The sequence below is a fragment of the Emys orbicularis genome, chromosome 4 (genome assembly GCF_028017835.1).
Source record: "Emys orbicularis isolate rEmyOrb1 chromosome 4, rEmyOrb1.hap1, whole genome shotgun sequence".
NCBI classification, from domain to species: domain Eukaryota; kingdom Metazoa; phylum Chordata; order Testudines; family Emydidae; genus Emys; species Emys orbicularis.
In genome coordinates this window covers 114,073,704-114,088,707 of record NC_088686.1, presented here as the reverse complement: position 1 = coordinate 114,088,707, position 15,004 = coordinate 114,073,704, and the positions used below count along the sequence as shown (strand labels likewise).

Below are 15,004 nucleotides of genomic sequence, written 5' to 3'. Positions count from 1 at the left end.
CCCCCATTCTGGCCAATATGGGATAATTATACCCTGCCTACTTAAAGTTCCCCCCTATAGTTTAAATTGGATTGGATATAATTAACTTGTTGTGCTAATCTCTTATGTGGTGTTGCCATGCGCTGTTAGACAGTTGCCATCCAGAAGTGGCTGCATTTCATTGGTGAATAGAGAGATTGTGCTTTGTTATGCAGAGTTTGTAAAAGCCCAAGGCATACTTCAGGTTGAACTGTTCTACAAAAATTCAGTTTATTCCCATTATTCTTGGGCATTTCCTGACATTTCAGTAGTAAAATGTAAAGCTAATTCATTCCCATTACGTGGCCAAAATCTGTTATTCTTTATAGAGACTTAATCTTATTCTAAATAAGGGAGCTAATATTTAGCAGATATGGAAAAACACACTATATACAACACCTCTGTGTCTGCACAAAAGGCTGTGCTGAAATGCCACTCTCTGAAATGTTGCCTCTGCAAGACCCTGGGCACATAATATAACCGTTCTGAGTGCTGAGGAGCTAAGTGGTAGCTAAGCGTCTGAAAATGACTATCTATCTAATTTATTTGCTTCTTTTCATAGGTACTGTTCTTGATGACATCTCAAAAAATCGAACATGTGTTCCCATTGACCAGTGCCCATGTACACTGAATGGGGAGAGATATGATCCTGGCGTTACCATGAAAGCAACATGCAGGAGCTGGTGAGTGGTGGCAGATTTCTTTGAAAAGTGTGGAAAGCATCCTGGCCAAGTGGCTGGAAAAATTGACATAATTGTGGCCCAGACTTTCAAAGAACAGACACAAATGTGTTTACATCATCTGTACACAAATCTGTTTTGAACACTCAGGACCCTACATCTGCAATTGCTGATAGAGTAATGTATGCCTAATTTTCTGATCTATGTGTACAAAAACAAACGTGGCCTTATTCTGTGCAAATGTGCAATAACTATCAACAAAGTTATTACTAATGGTCAACTTTGCTGGCAATCTGAGCAGGAGGCTTTAAAGCACTGAATGGGCTGCGGGGACTAAACTCCCCTTTTACCACTAGAAATGGTTCTCCAAGGTTAGTGTTTTAATAATTTGGTGTTGCAACGTGGAAAATATTGCTCTACTGTTTTCCATGCTGCATCTATTCTGCGGATAAAGAAAGGAATTTGGTCTCCAGTGCAACACTTTTCATCATTGATTCATTTATGATTTACATGGCTGATGGAGACCCAAGCCATACAAGGTGTCACGGGGTTCACTGACCACAGTGGTGCATCCTGCTGGCCATACTGGAGATTAGCTCTGCCAGCTCACACTTGCCCTCTGGTGGTATCTTCTCCCATTGTCTCACTCTGGAGCCCCACTCTCAACCTCAGGAACTGCAGCTTCCTCTTCGTGGCTTGGCACTCTAGCTAGGTCAATAAGGTCCTCCCCTTCTGGGGAACAGTCCATCAGCAATCCTAGGCAGTCTTCCCCTATGGCAGCCCAGTTCTGTGCCACACCCTTGGTGGCTGGTAGCGGAACCCGGGCCCATTCTCTTCTTCGGGTTCCAGTCCAGGGACCCTCAGCCAGCAGTTCTCGGCTTCCTCCCTCTGGCCTCACTGCTCCTTCCCTGGCCTTCTTCTTACCCTCTGTTTCCCCCTCTTCCTGGGTATACCAGCTCCACCAACCCTCCTCTCTCTTCCCAGGGAGTGACTGCTGACCGCTTTTCCCAACAGCCCTATCTGTAGCCCATTACCTGACTTTATAGGCCCTGCCTGTTCCTTTCACTCAACTACCTGCTCCCTGGCTCCTCCTCTAGGTTCAACCTGTGGAGCTAATTGGCCTACTCGGCCACCGTAACCCCTTCCAGTCTTGTGTGAGGTGGACACCCCATCACACAAGGGTCTCATCAGCTACAAATTGAGATAAATAGTGTCTACTAATATATTTAGCAAATGATAATGCAAAACACAAAAAATTCACAGAGGAAAAGAAATATATACATATTAATATATATATTTCCTTACTAAGAAGTTATTGAACATTTAGAGCCAAAAAAAAAAAAAAAAGAATTCAGGAGATAAGGGAAATGAAAGTTTAGAACATGTAAGGTACTATATCATGTTGGCTACTCATTGTGGCATACATCAACCACTATCCAAGATGATCAATTTAGTCATCTTCAGATTTCCACAGTGGAAGAGCCTGAGGCTGTCAACTTCAAAATATTGCTACACAGAGATATGATCACAGGTATGATTTGTAAGGCAATCAAAAAACAACAAACCCCCCAGATAGTGGAACCAAATCCTGCTAGACTGGTAATAGTCATTTAACGCACATTCTTGTTTTCCCCAGTAAATGTACAATGGGCCAGTGGAATTGCAATGAACTACCCTGCCCAGGAAGATGTTCCCTGGAGGGAGGCTCCTTTGTCACCACGTTTGATTCCAGGTCATACAGGTTCCACGGAGTCTGCACGTACATCCTCATGAAGGTAAGCTGCAGAGATCATAAACTACACAAGATCAACAGACGGGAAGGGTCATACGTACAATCTACCTTTATTCCCACCCTCCCATATAAACTAAAATCTTCCAATGACCTCCATTTATCCCACATATCATACGTGATGCCAAGTAGCAATTTGGTGTTGAAAAAGCTGGCAAGTGTTTTGCATTGTTGCATAATGTAATGTCAGGAAACCCCAAAACTCCTAGCATTAGGAAATGATACTATGCACAATTGGCTTTGGGATAATTCGTTAACTTTATAACACTCTATAATCATTATAAGGATGGTTGAAGCTGTCAGGAATAGTTGTCCCAGATAGATCACACAGAAGTTCTTTGTTAAATTTATTTCCAACGTCACTTCCAGATCCAAAGGGTAAGATTATATAGATGTAAAATGAAATCTTTATTGTAGTTATTTGATAACGTCTCAACAGTTTATACTCAATGGCTCCAACTTGCAAGTAAACATAATTACAAAATGGAAACTTTGTAATTCAGAATCCATCATAAGATTGACCAGCAATTGCCACAGGTAAAAAGTATTTACTTACAGGGCTGCCCTACAGGTAGAAGATGCCATCAGCTTATTCATCACCTTGGAACAAACAGAAACCTGAAATGAAATTTCCCCTGGAACAGACATTGAGTATCTGCCCTAGAAAGGGCTGCCACTTGTTAGAGGAAAAAATACTATTCATAGTTTAGTTGAAGTCTTGCTGAGAAGGGGAGATTGGTTGGTCCGCACTGTTTTTGTTAAAGGAGCAGAGTTAAGCAGCAATTGGCCACCAAGGATTCAAACAGCTTAAGTTGTTTCTGGCATTTGTATCACCAGTAAATTCTCTTAGTAATGAATAAAGGGCACAAACTGCAAAGTTAAAAAACCCCAAATCCAAGGATCGCCAAAATAGGTTTCCTTGATGCAAATGCTGATAAGAAGGTATTGGCTGTGAACGGGTACACAGGAAACCCAATTTTTTGCATTTCACCCCATACATTACTACGGCCATCATTAAAAAGTCAACATTTGCTAACAGTGAAATCCTAGTATCTGAGACACAACAATATTTCCCTATACATAGAATGGGATAAAATTGCAGTATCTAAGATATCACTGGCTAGTAACAGTTGAAAAATGTTGACTTTTTAATGCAGCTATTTTAAATATTCATGCCTAAGTGTCAATTTTTTAGCATTTAAGTAACACGTCAAAATCCTGCATTAAAGGAACCCACACTTGAAAACTGAGACCGCCATATTCTCTTTTTAAGAGAGGTTGGAGAGACCAGGCTGTCCCCAGTGTTAGTTTACTTTGAGAAATGTGCTGTGATACAAGAAGGGTCACTCTGTAGAAATAAAATGTTAAAGATGTATTGGAAATGCACCACAGAATACCTTCTTCCTCCATTGCTTCAAGTTCACTTACATTTTGTGAGAATGAGAAGGGTTACAAGGAATCTTATACGAACGCCACCAAAAAGTGCAATTTCAGGGTAAAACAGCAAGAACAATACAAGATTCTGTGGTGATAAATGGATTTGGGGTATAGTTTATTTTTTCCCCAACATAACCATGTTTTTTTGTTTTCCTTCAGAGTCCCAGCCTTCCGTACAATGGAACCCTGATGGCTGTGTATGATAAGTCTGGTTACTCTCATTCTGAAACATCATTAACTGCTATAATTTACCTTTCTACAAAGGTAAGAGTGCACTACACAAGTCCTATGCAACATTCCAGTAGCCAGTCTATCAAAGTTAATGTTCAGAGGCATTGCAGGTGTCGTCATATGAAAATCTGGGGAAAGGGGGGAAATAGTTGCTTCAAATGGCACTGTATTCCATAATGGAAAGATAACTTCAGAGAGATGTGTAATGTCACATCAGTTCAGCAAGTTAGGGGTGCTGAACATAGAGAGACCAGTTTTACAAAGTGAAAAATCAGAACAGGGTGGCAGGATGTCTGCTAGGGAAAGAATTAATGAGTCTTTTCTCACTAAATATCATGATGACAGTAATAGTCGATTAAAATAAAGATAATAGAAATACCAACTCTCTCCCACTCTGTGGGTACACTGGATTGCCTGCAGGTCTCAGGAAGTAAGAGGCACTTGGCCTTCAGCCCAGCTATGCAGTAATGACTCAATTAATGTCCAGATTGAGACATTTTTTAATGATGAAGATTAACTGAGAAAAGAAGCCTGATAACAGTTGTAAAATAAGTTAAGGGCTGTTACAAAGAGGACTCTGATCTATTGTTCTCCATGTCCACGGAGGGTAGGACAAGTAGTAATCATCTTAATCTGCAGTAAAGGAGATTAAGGTTAGATATTAAGAGAAACTTTAACTACAAGAATAGTTAAGTACTGGAATAGTTTACCAAGGGAGGTTGTGAAATCCCTGTTACTGGAGATTTTTAAGAATGGGTTGGACAAAAACCCATCAGGGATGTGTAGTAGATTTAATCCTACCTCCCTGTGAAGGGATGGACTAAATGACCTCTCAAGAGCCCTTCCATCCCTACGTTTCTATGATTCGATGACTCTGTGCCCTCTTCTTCACAGGACAAAATTGTGATTTCTCAAAATGAACTGATCACCGATGATGAACTCAGGTGGCTGCCTTTTAGATCAGGTACAGAACAGGGGAGAACGCGGAATGTGCCAGACTGGATTAGACATTTCATTCGTCTGATTTTAAAATAAATAGATAAATCAAAGTAATTATTTTAAATGATCTAATTTATTTTAGGTGACATCACCATTTTCAGACAGTCCTCCACCCACATTCAAATGTATACCACCTTTGGGCTGGAACTAATAGTTCAAACTTGGCCAGTGTTTCACGTCTATATAAAAGTTGGACCTCTCTTCAAAGGCAGAACCCTAGGTAAGAAATCCAGTCTCCTCCACATTTCATTATGAAGGAGGGAGGCGGTGAAATTGTGTCTTTTAATGGCCATTGTATAATGGATAGACTCTTCCTATGATTCTAAAAAGCTACAATGGAAAGCTATTGTGTGTTGATAAGAGCTTTTTTCCAGAAACCTTAACAAAAGCAATTGATAGAATTTGAAGCGGCACAGACTAGGTGTGATATCCACACTCTTTTGTAATAACGTTGATTTCCCAACCTATCTTCTACAAGGTGTGCTTTGTAAAAGGCAAGAGTGCCTGTGAAACCCTGCATTGTTCAACATGTACTTTACTACACATCAAATGAGTCAGGGCACCTATATAGCCCAACCTAATTCATGGTGCATCTTAGAAGATTACATTGATTATTCAAGAACCCAATGGCTCTCTTGATCAATGGGCACCTTAGGGGATACACGTATTTACTGTGCAGCGGATTTAGCCAAGAATACATATTCTGCACAACTTTTTGTTTAGAATGCTATAAGCAGCACCAGATCACTGCATGTGCAGAAAGAGCAATTTCTTCAAGCTCTCAAAACTCAGCCAAATCAAAACCAAGTTTTACTGGAACACTCAATTCCAGTGCTCAGTGAGGGCTATATTCCATGCCACATTCTAACTTTCTATCCCTAATTGTTTGGATGTTAGAGCCATTAAAAAAAAAGTCACAATAACTTTTTTCGGTTGGAATTGGGAGAGTATTTTCTCCCTTTCTTTTTATTTTTTAAAAGAACTGAATTATTTTTCTCTAAAAAACTTTCCATATAAATTCACCTGAAGGAAGTGAACAGACTTGGTGAATTTTAACTTACTAAGTGAAACGGACAAAGTTATGAGTAATTGAAAAACAGTTTTATAACAGAAATGCTTAACCCATTTAATCTATAGTAGTCATTACCACTCCAGTTATAATTACTGATACATTTTATTATTACTATACAGCAAAGACATATCATTATTAGTGAATAAATGTTCCTTGTTTTTCATTCGTCCCTTGTGTTCCCCATGTCATCAGGGTTGTGTGGCAATTACAATGGAGACACTACAGATGATTTCATGACCAGCATGGATATTATTGAAGGAACAGCATCCCTGTTTGTGGACTCCTGGAGATCAGGGAACTGCCACCCTGCTGCAGAGAGGGACACAGACCCTTGCTCTATGAGTCAATTGAACAGTAAGTCGAATGCCCTGACCTATCAGATCACCCCAATTGACTTGCTCTTTCTGAATGATTACCATAAGCTCATCCACAAGGGAACAGAGGGTCTAAGAGATAAGAAGAAGAGGACTGTACATCACTGATTCCTTCATCTATAGGAAGATGTAGATTTCTAGAATATACTTGTATAAGCCAATCTATGACAAGATCTCTCTCTAAAGATCTGACTGTGGGTTTGAAGTACCTTTGATAAGTTGGAGGAGTTCCTTTTGATACTCCCACTGATATCCTGAAGTCCTTTGAGATCTTAGTCTCTGGCTTTCCAATTCTGTGACTGAAAACTAGTATCACCTTCTCAATGAATTAAATAAGACAGACACAGCCACCTCCTTATCTCTTATTCTTGACCTCTCTATTGCTTAACATCTATGACTGTTTCTCTCATTTAGAAATGTCTGCAGAGACCCATTGCTCCATTCTTACTAAGAAGGGCACAGTGTTTGAGAAATGCCATTCTGTGGTGAATCCTGTTCCTTTTTACAAGGTAGGAGCTTCTGCTAAAGTCTTGAGGTGAGGCAGTGAGAAGCACTACATGGTGTGGGAGCACAAGAGGGGCTTAGGACCAAGAATCATTCAAAAACACCTTTCTCCTAGCCAGGCGAGGTCTGGTATGATCACAGACTGCTATCCCCCAGTCACTAGGAAGGAGAGGATAGGTTTTTTTCTCACACAGCTAATTGATTTAGTATTTCCCAAGAAACTTCCCCAAATGAACATCATCAAGGGTATTTAACCTTTTTGAGCATAGTTTTCCTATCTGTAAAATAGAGATAATGATACTTACACTCAGCTTTGTGGAGCATTTTGAAATCTAAGGATGAAAAGCACTGTATAAGTCCTAAGCAGAGCCGGCTCCAGGGTTTTTGCCGCCCCAAGCAGAAAAAAAAAAAAAAGCCGCAATCGCGATCAGCTCTACCACCGCCGCTTCAGTCTTCGGCGGCAATTCGGCGGCAGGTCCTTCCCTCCGAGAGGAACCGAGGGACCCGCCGCCGAATTGCCGCTGAAGAGCCGGACGTGCCGCCCCTCTCCATTGGCCACCCCATCACCAGCTTGCTGGGCTGGTGCCTGGAGCCGGCCCTGGTGCTAAGTATATTTTACTTTCATCAGCCACTCAGACAGATATGTTCATTTTCAATTGTTCCGTGTAATCTATAAAATGCATTATTTATTTCTGAGCATGCTGATGACTTCCAAACATCTGACCTAACAGAATACTCTGTGTTTGTTTTCAGAGATGCATCTACCAAGCCTGTAACTATGAGGAGACCTTTCCTTATATTTGTTCTGCTCTGGAATCTTATGCAAGAGTGTGTGCTTCAATGGGGCTGATCCTTGTAAACTGGAGGGACACTGTAGACAACTGCAGTAAGTGACCCCAACTAGCTCGTAAAAGTTTGTAATCAGATGCATATCTATATCATCTCTGCTACCTAGAAAACTCAGAAAAACATTCCTCCATTTGGAAAATTCCAGTGTTTGATATGGAACAAAATTGGGCTGTGCTGTCCTCTCCTGGGCTAAGATCAGTTCCACTTCTAAAATTCTCTCTAAACTGCTGAAATATCATTAAGTATCATGGAGTAGTTTCAGGCACAAAAAAAATCACTGTTGTAGGTAATTCTACAGAATTTGCATTTTAGGAGTGGTTTGATTTCATAAGGAATGTATATGCAAAATACCCCAAAAAGTAGGATGTTCTCTGAGCTTTATCACCAACTCCCATGGAAGAAGCACAAAGATGACTAAAGTTACTCATGAAACTATGAGTGCTTCAGCACACACAGCTCTATAGTCATCATCCTTTGGTATCACCCACAGGGTCAGTCGATTTTCCATCTAGGGGAAATCCTGCAGATCCTAAGGTTTCTACAAAGATGGCCTGCAGGACCTACTCTACTCCCAGAGACCCTCCTGCTCCTCACAGCAAAGCTCACTAAGGAGCCATGCTTTGATTGAGAGAGGGACTCTCTCTCACTCTGAGAGAGGAAAGCAAGAGACAGCAGTTAACACTGAAACTGTTGGCATTATATAATTCAGCACCTTCCCCTGGCTCCAGCACCCCTTTGAGGGGAGATCAGGGAAATGAAGTGTAACTCACACTCTTTTCTTCATTTTACAGCCATTTCCTGTACTGGCAATCAGACATTCAGCTACCACACTGAAGCCTGTGATAGGACGTGCCTGTCACTTTCCGACCAAACCCTGGAATGTTATCCTACTGACATCCCTATTGATGGCTGCAACTGTCCTAAAGGTACCTACTTGAACCACAGAAGTGAATGTGTGCGTAAATCCATGTGTCCCTGCTACCTGGAAGATAAGAGGTTCATCCTGCCTGACCAGTCAACTATAATTGGTGGCATTACCTGGTAAGTTTGTGAGTTAAAAGAAATGAACATACTGCAAAGGGAGGGCTTGTTCATGTGTTTGATTTTGTCAAACTGCAGAGATTTTTTTTTTTTTACAATAGGCCTGTTGCCTCCCCCTTTTTTTTGTTTTGCTTCTTTCTAAAAGAAAGGTGGGTCCAAAAGTTTTGTTTTTTTTAATTTGGTTCTCTTTTACCTTGGAAATATTAGGCACATAAAATCTAGTCTTCCCTGAAAATGTTGGAGAAGCACTAGGAAACATAAGAATTATGCTGCCAGGTGCTGTGCCAACACATAAACAGGATCCCTGCCTCACATTGCACACACTACTGACATTGCTGGTTATATTGTTGCAGTCCAAAGACTCCAAAGAGTAAGCAGAGGCATGTTGGCTTGTATTCCATTTTGAAGGAACTGGGAGGCTCAAGAGGCATAGCTGGAATGTTTGTTTCTTGGAAAAGGATGAAGTCATTTGACAAAAAGCCTGAACATTGTTTTCTTAGGAGGGTATCACATTCAAAGAGGAAAAATTAAAACCATAAAACAACTTGAGCTTTAATTGTCCCATTTAGTAAGGGATGTACACTGAAATACTCTTTTCTTTTCTAGCTATTGTGTTAATGGAAAGATGAGTTGCACTGGTAAACCTCAAGACCCTGCAGGTATGCATTTGGCTACAGTTTACCTTTGCCTTCAAAAGCATTATTTTCCCCATGTAACGGAATTATCCCTTCATAACTTTCTGTTTCTCTTTTTTTTTTTTTTGCTAGAAAACTGCAAGCCTCCCAAAAAATATGTGTCATGTTCACAGAACTCAGAGAACAAATATGGAGCCTCCTGTTCCCCTACCTGTCAGATGCTGGCCACTGGAATTGAATGTGTGAGTTCCACATCTTTATGATCACATCTCGGTGATGGAAACACACTGTGAAAGGAAGGATGGAGCAGTGGTTGCCTGGGGCTTGGGAAGACCCACATTCAATTCCTTGCTCAGTCAGAGACTTCCTATGCAGCCTTGGGCAAGTCTCCTAGTGCCAGATTTTTAAAGATATTTAGATGCCTAGTGGAATTTTCAAAAGCATCTAGGAGCCTAACACCCATTAAAATCAACTAGTTTTTAAAAAAAAAATCACACAAGGCACCTAAATACCTTAAAAAATCTGGCCCTTAATCTCTCAGTTCCTCATCTGTAAAATGGGACAATAGTACCTGCCTAAGTCACAGAAGTGTTGTGAGAATAAATACGTTTCAGGTAGGTATTCTGATATCACTGTAATGGAGGCAATATAAGAACGATCAATAAATAATAGTGAGACAGTGAATCTTCATGAAAATTGCAATACTTACTTAATAAACTGCCCTGTAGATTTCCATGCCAAACAATAAAACATGATATATCAAGAAATAGATCTTTTTTTTTTTAATTTCAAGTGCACCAAATGTTGACTGATTACAGGAAAAGAGTTACAAATCACAGTATATATCGTATATATACCTAACAATATATATATTTCATAATGTAATAAAGGTTTCTTATTAAATAAAGAAACAGCAATTAGCAGAATTATAATGTAACAGACTTCTGGGCTGGAAAGAAACATACATTATACTTCAATTGTCTGAGCAGCTGGTACCCATGAAATACAACTTTTTTCAAGGAGTCCCCAGAAAGCTTATTGCCTCAGACACTAGTTATATTTTACAACTGCAGTAAAACTTGTATAATAGGGCATTAACTTGCACAAGTAAAAGTGATTTAAGTAATAGCATAGGCTGGCTCTTGGCACCAAATAAATAACACAAAACAAAACTGAAGAGAGGCTACAGGTCAATAAAAACAAAATGTTTCAATCCATTCTCTTTACATTCCTTTCCTTCATGCATCATTTTTTATGACTGATGTTGCAATTTCCTGATCTTTCCTAGGTACCCACTAGGTGTGAATCAGGCTGTGTCTGCACTGATGGGCTATATGAGAATCTAGATGGAATGTGTGTACCACCTGATGAGTGTCCCTGTGAATATGGTGGCATCTCTTATAAAAAAGGGGAAGAAATCCACACTGAATGCAAAACCTGGTAAGAATCTACAAGTTTTCTCTTTGCTAGTTATTTATTTGTCTAGACTGTACAAGCATACAGTGCAACAGTATGGCTGCAAGGAGAAGAAGAATAGGTAGCAGTTGAGGGTCGGAGCTAAACAAATTCTGCCATAATGATAAAGCGTGAAAGTGATAAAACCACGGATAACTGTGACAATGTCTATATCTAAGAGGAAAGGTCGTGGTCTCCTGGTCAGCCACAAAAAGGATAAGGCTATAATGACAATTGATGCTATCTGCACATCCAGAAGCAGTGTGGGATCCAATAGCGCCCTCAAACTATAAGCCATACTAGAAAAGTATATCAATTCCACCACAATTGAAAGTGCAAGCACAATCCTCCTCCCTTTCTCTAGATAGATCAACTGACCCATCGATATTACTTCCATCTTTTCTAGCTACATTCTCAATCAGCAGTTGCTATCATTTCCAGTTCCACACCCATAGGTGATGGACTAGGGGTGCAGGGAGGTGCGGCAGCACCCCCTGACTTGAAGTGGTTTCCATTATATACAGGGTTTACAGTTTGGTTCAATGGCTCTCAGCACCCCCACTATAAAAATTGTTCCAGCACCCCTGTCCACATCTTCTCATTAAAATAACCAAAGGGACAGCAAAATCTGCTTTAGTGACAAGAAGAGCTGTTTACTCAAGGCAATGTAACCTGTAATGCCTCATGTTTTCTCTTTTTTAAAGTAAATTAAATGGAAAAATATACTTAAAATTTCATCTTTAGTATGCATTAATTTTCACAAAAATCAGGAAATTTGAAGTTACAGTTCCCATATTAATCATAATTTGACCACATTGCATATATAATCTAAGTCAATGAAGTTAATACAGCACATATGAAATGTGTGTATGTAGCGATGAGTTAAAGCTGCATGCCCTTGAAAACTTCCTAACAAGAATTTTCTTCTCACCACTAGCACCTGTACAAGAGGCAAATGGAAATGTGTTCAGAAATCTAAATGCTCCTCAACATGTACCCTCTATGGAGAAGGACATGTCACCACTTTTGATGGACAGCGCTTTGTGTTTGATGGCAACTGCGAATACATACTAGCTACGGTAACATCAGTGCTAGTGCTTCTTATGGCAATGTACTCATTGCCAAGAAATGGCTTGATTTATGAACTCTGACATATTTAGGGCTCATTTCAAGACCTCATCTGAAAACCCCTGACACACACACACACACACACACACACACACACACACACATACACACACACACACACACACACACCAAACAAAAAAACAAAACAACACCAACCATAGTCCCAACATTTTATATGAAATCACAAAAAGACACTAAGAAAATTTCCTAACATACTTGAGTGCCTGTGGATGATCTACCCACATAGGCATATTGCACCAGCTAGACAGTGTTTTCTAATGAAGAGATGTAATTCTTAAAACCAAATCAGCAGTTTGGTCATTGGTACTTCCAAGAGTAACACCATGCAAGGGTGCAGTACCCTACTGACTCCCTCCTTTCCCCCTGCAAAAATGTGGTTTCTGAGATGGGTAAAATACCCAAGCTGCCACAAGCCATAGAATACCCCAGAAGCTGAGGGATGCAAGTATACAAATTCCACTGAAATGATTTCCTTGATAACTGGATTTGAAGCTAGTCAGAGATGGAATTATAGCATGCTACACAGTGAATGGGGATATTGTGTGTGAGGCTGGCCTGTTTTGCTGAGAGGCAAACTCCCTGAAGTGATAGTTCAGCACATTGAATCTTCTTGTTCACCCTGTTACTTTGAACTCTCAAATGGTTAAGCAATTCTGTTTCTCTCCTTTAGGATGGTTGCGGTATGAACAGCTCTCACTCCACCTTTAAAATTGTGACTGAGAATGTCATCTGTGGGAAATCAGGAGTCACCTGCTCCAGGTCCATCTATATCCACCTTGGGGTAAGAACATCATGCTGCTGTTATCCATCCGGGTTGGACCTCATATCAGTGTAGGAATCTACAGTCAAGTCTTATAGGGCAGTCTACTTGGTGACCTAGAGCTGTGGAGTAGGGTTTGAAATCCCTATCTCAGTCTTTCACTTCCCGAAGTTGTGGTCTGTTTAAAAGCCATGAGAGTAAAGCCTTGGATTTTACCCTCACATTGGAGAATCCTGCAACGGAAGAGTATCAATCATGTTGCCTGAGCCACAGACTGAAGCCAAGAAGGCAGTTGTGTGAAATTAAGGAAGACTCATCATGGTCAGCATATGAATTCTAAAAAATCCCTGTAATCCAGCTAGTGGGCTTTGGCTCCAATTGCCTATAGTTCCTCTACTATCTCACTGCTGGTGCATACATAAACTAGAGAAATTGATTATTCTTATTTTCTCTGTTACCAAAGAACTTCCATCCTCCCTTGTAGGTTTGTGGTTCTTAGTCCTGAGGGAACCAAAAGTACATCAATATCAGATTATCTCAGAGTCATGCTTCAATAGCAAACCAAATGAGGACTGTTGGGATTTTGACCAGGGAACTATCACTACATACAGTACACACTTGCCACTTGGTTAATTAGCAACAGCAAAGGCAAAATGCCAATGCTTTACTGAAGAAGCTAGTAGCTTCTTTTGCATTTAACTCCTAAATACTTGCTCCAGAGGAACACTATTATTGGTTCAAAAGTAACTGTTATTGTGCACCACTGCTCTCAGGAAAGATGTAAAAGTACAAGAGTGCATGAAAGGCAAAACTGATCAACTCAATATTAGCTACCATCTCTCTATGTAACTTTGCATCTACTCATTTTAAATCATGGAAATAAAACTCTGTGCTTCAGCCTGCTGCACACAGATAAAATAAGTGTGATGGCAGTGTTATATACAACAAAACAATCCATTACAAAGTGCTGTTGCACCCTACACTGACCATGAAACATGGTGGGTTTGTTTCATGTTCATCAAAACTTGCATATTCATAGAACAAATCCAGGCAGCTGGGGGCAGGCTAGGTTTTACCTTTGCATGGGATAGGTGCAGATGGAAGAAGAGAATAATGTTTTGGCATCATGCACTGCTTTGCTTTCTTACAGAAGCATAACATAGGCTACATCTACACCTCAGAAATGATGTTGAGAAATAGACACTCTGGGCACATCTACCCTTAAAACACTGCATTGGCACAGCTGCACTAATGCAGCCGCGCTGCTGTGGTGCTTTAATGAAGATGCTCTACACCGAGGAGAGAGTTCTCCCATCAGCGTAGTTAATCCACCTCCCTGACAGGCAGTAGGTCTGTCTAGGGGAGAAGCTCTCTCACTAACTTAGCGCTGTCTACATGGGGGGTTAGGTCAGTACAACTACATCACTCATGGTTATACTGATATAGGTCCGTAGTGTAGACCAGACCTCAGGCAGAGATGCTCATCATCTAAGGACTGTGACTCAGCTGACAATAAATAATTCTCCAAGAGCTAACCACAATCAATCCGTTCAGAAAAACAGAGAAATGACAATCTGTAGCAGCACCCTTTAGTGATTCCTGGTAATGTTACAAAGACAGAAAGGGACATACTGAGAGATATATTATAACTTACAGGCCAATTTGCTTTCAGAATATGACACTTATACTGGCAGAGGAAACCTACATTGTATATGGGGACAATCCTCTGACACAATTCCACGTGAAAAAGAATGCCCTTCACCTGATGTTCGATATCATTATCCCAGGAAAATACAACATGACTCTTATCTGGAACAAGCACATGAATATTTTCATCAAGATCTTCAGAGAAGCACAGGTAATTCAAAGTAACTTCCTAATAAACTTTCCTTAACTTTCTTATTAAATACATTTACCCCCACATTCAAATCAAACTGTACATGAGATGGCAATTGTAACAACTTTCTACAGCAGCAGAAGTCTCCTAGGAAGGCCTCTCATAACTCTCATC

The 15,004-nt window shown here is 40.3% G+C and overlaps 1 protein-coding gene across 1 annotated transcript in view; it reads left to right on the top strand.

Moving 5' to 3' along the window:
• The window catches only part of MUC6 (mucin 6, oligomeric mucus/gel-forming), a 72,229-nt gene that overhangs the window by 45,987 nt on the left and 11,238 nt on the right, over positions 1–15,004 (top strand). Inside the window, exons 9-23 of the mRNA XM_065403346.1 lie at positions 581–701; positions 2,335–2,473; positions 4,084–4,188; positions 5,050–5,119; positions 5,237–5,374; positions 6,419–6,580; positions 7,015–7,109; positions 7,858–7,990; positions 8,745–8,994; positions 9,601–9,653; positions 9,762–9,871; positions 10,918–11,069; positions 12,022–12,163; positions 12,904–13,014; positions 14,666–14,851. Coding sequence (XP_065259418.1) covers positions 581–701; positions 2,335–2,473; positions 4,084–4,188; positions 5,050–5,119; positions 5,237–5,374; positions 6,419–6,580; positions 7,015–7,109; positions 7,858–7,990; positions 8,745–8,994; positions 9,601–9,653; positions 9,762–9,871; positions 10,918–11,069; positions 12,022–12,163; positions 12,904–13,014; positions 14,666–14,851 — 1,967 coding nt within the window. The remainder of the gene's footprint in view (positions 1–580; positions 702–2,334; positions 2,474–4,083; positions 4,189–5,049; positions 5,120–5,236; positions 5,375–6,418; positions 6,581–7,014; positions 7,110–7,857; positions 7,991–8,744; positions 8,995–9,600; positions 9,654–9,761; positions 9,872–10,917; positions 11,070–12,021; positions 12,164–12,903; positions 13,015–14,665; positions 14,852–15,004) is intronic.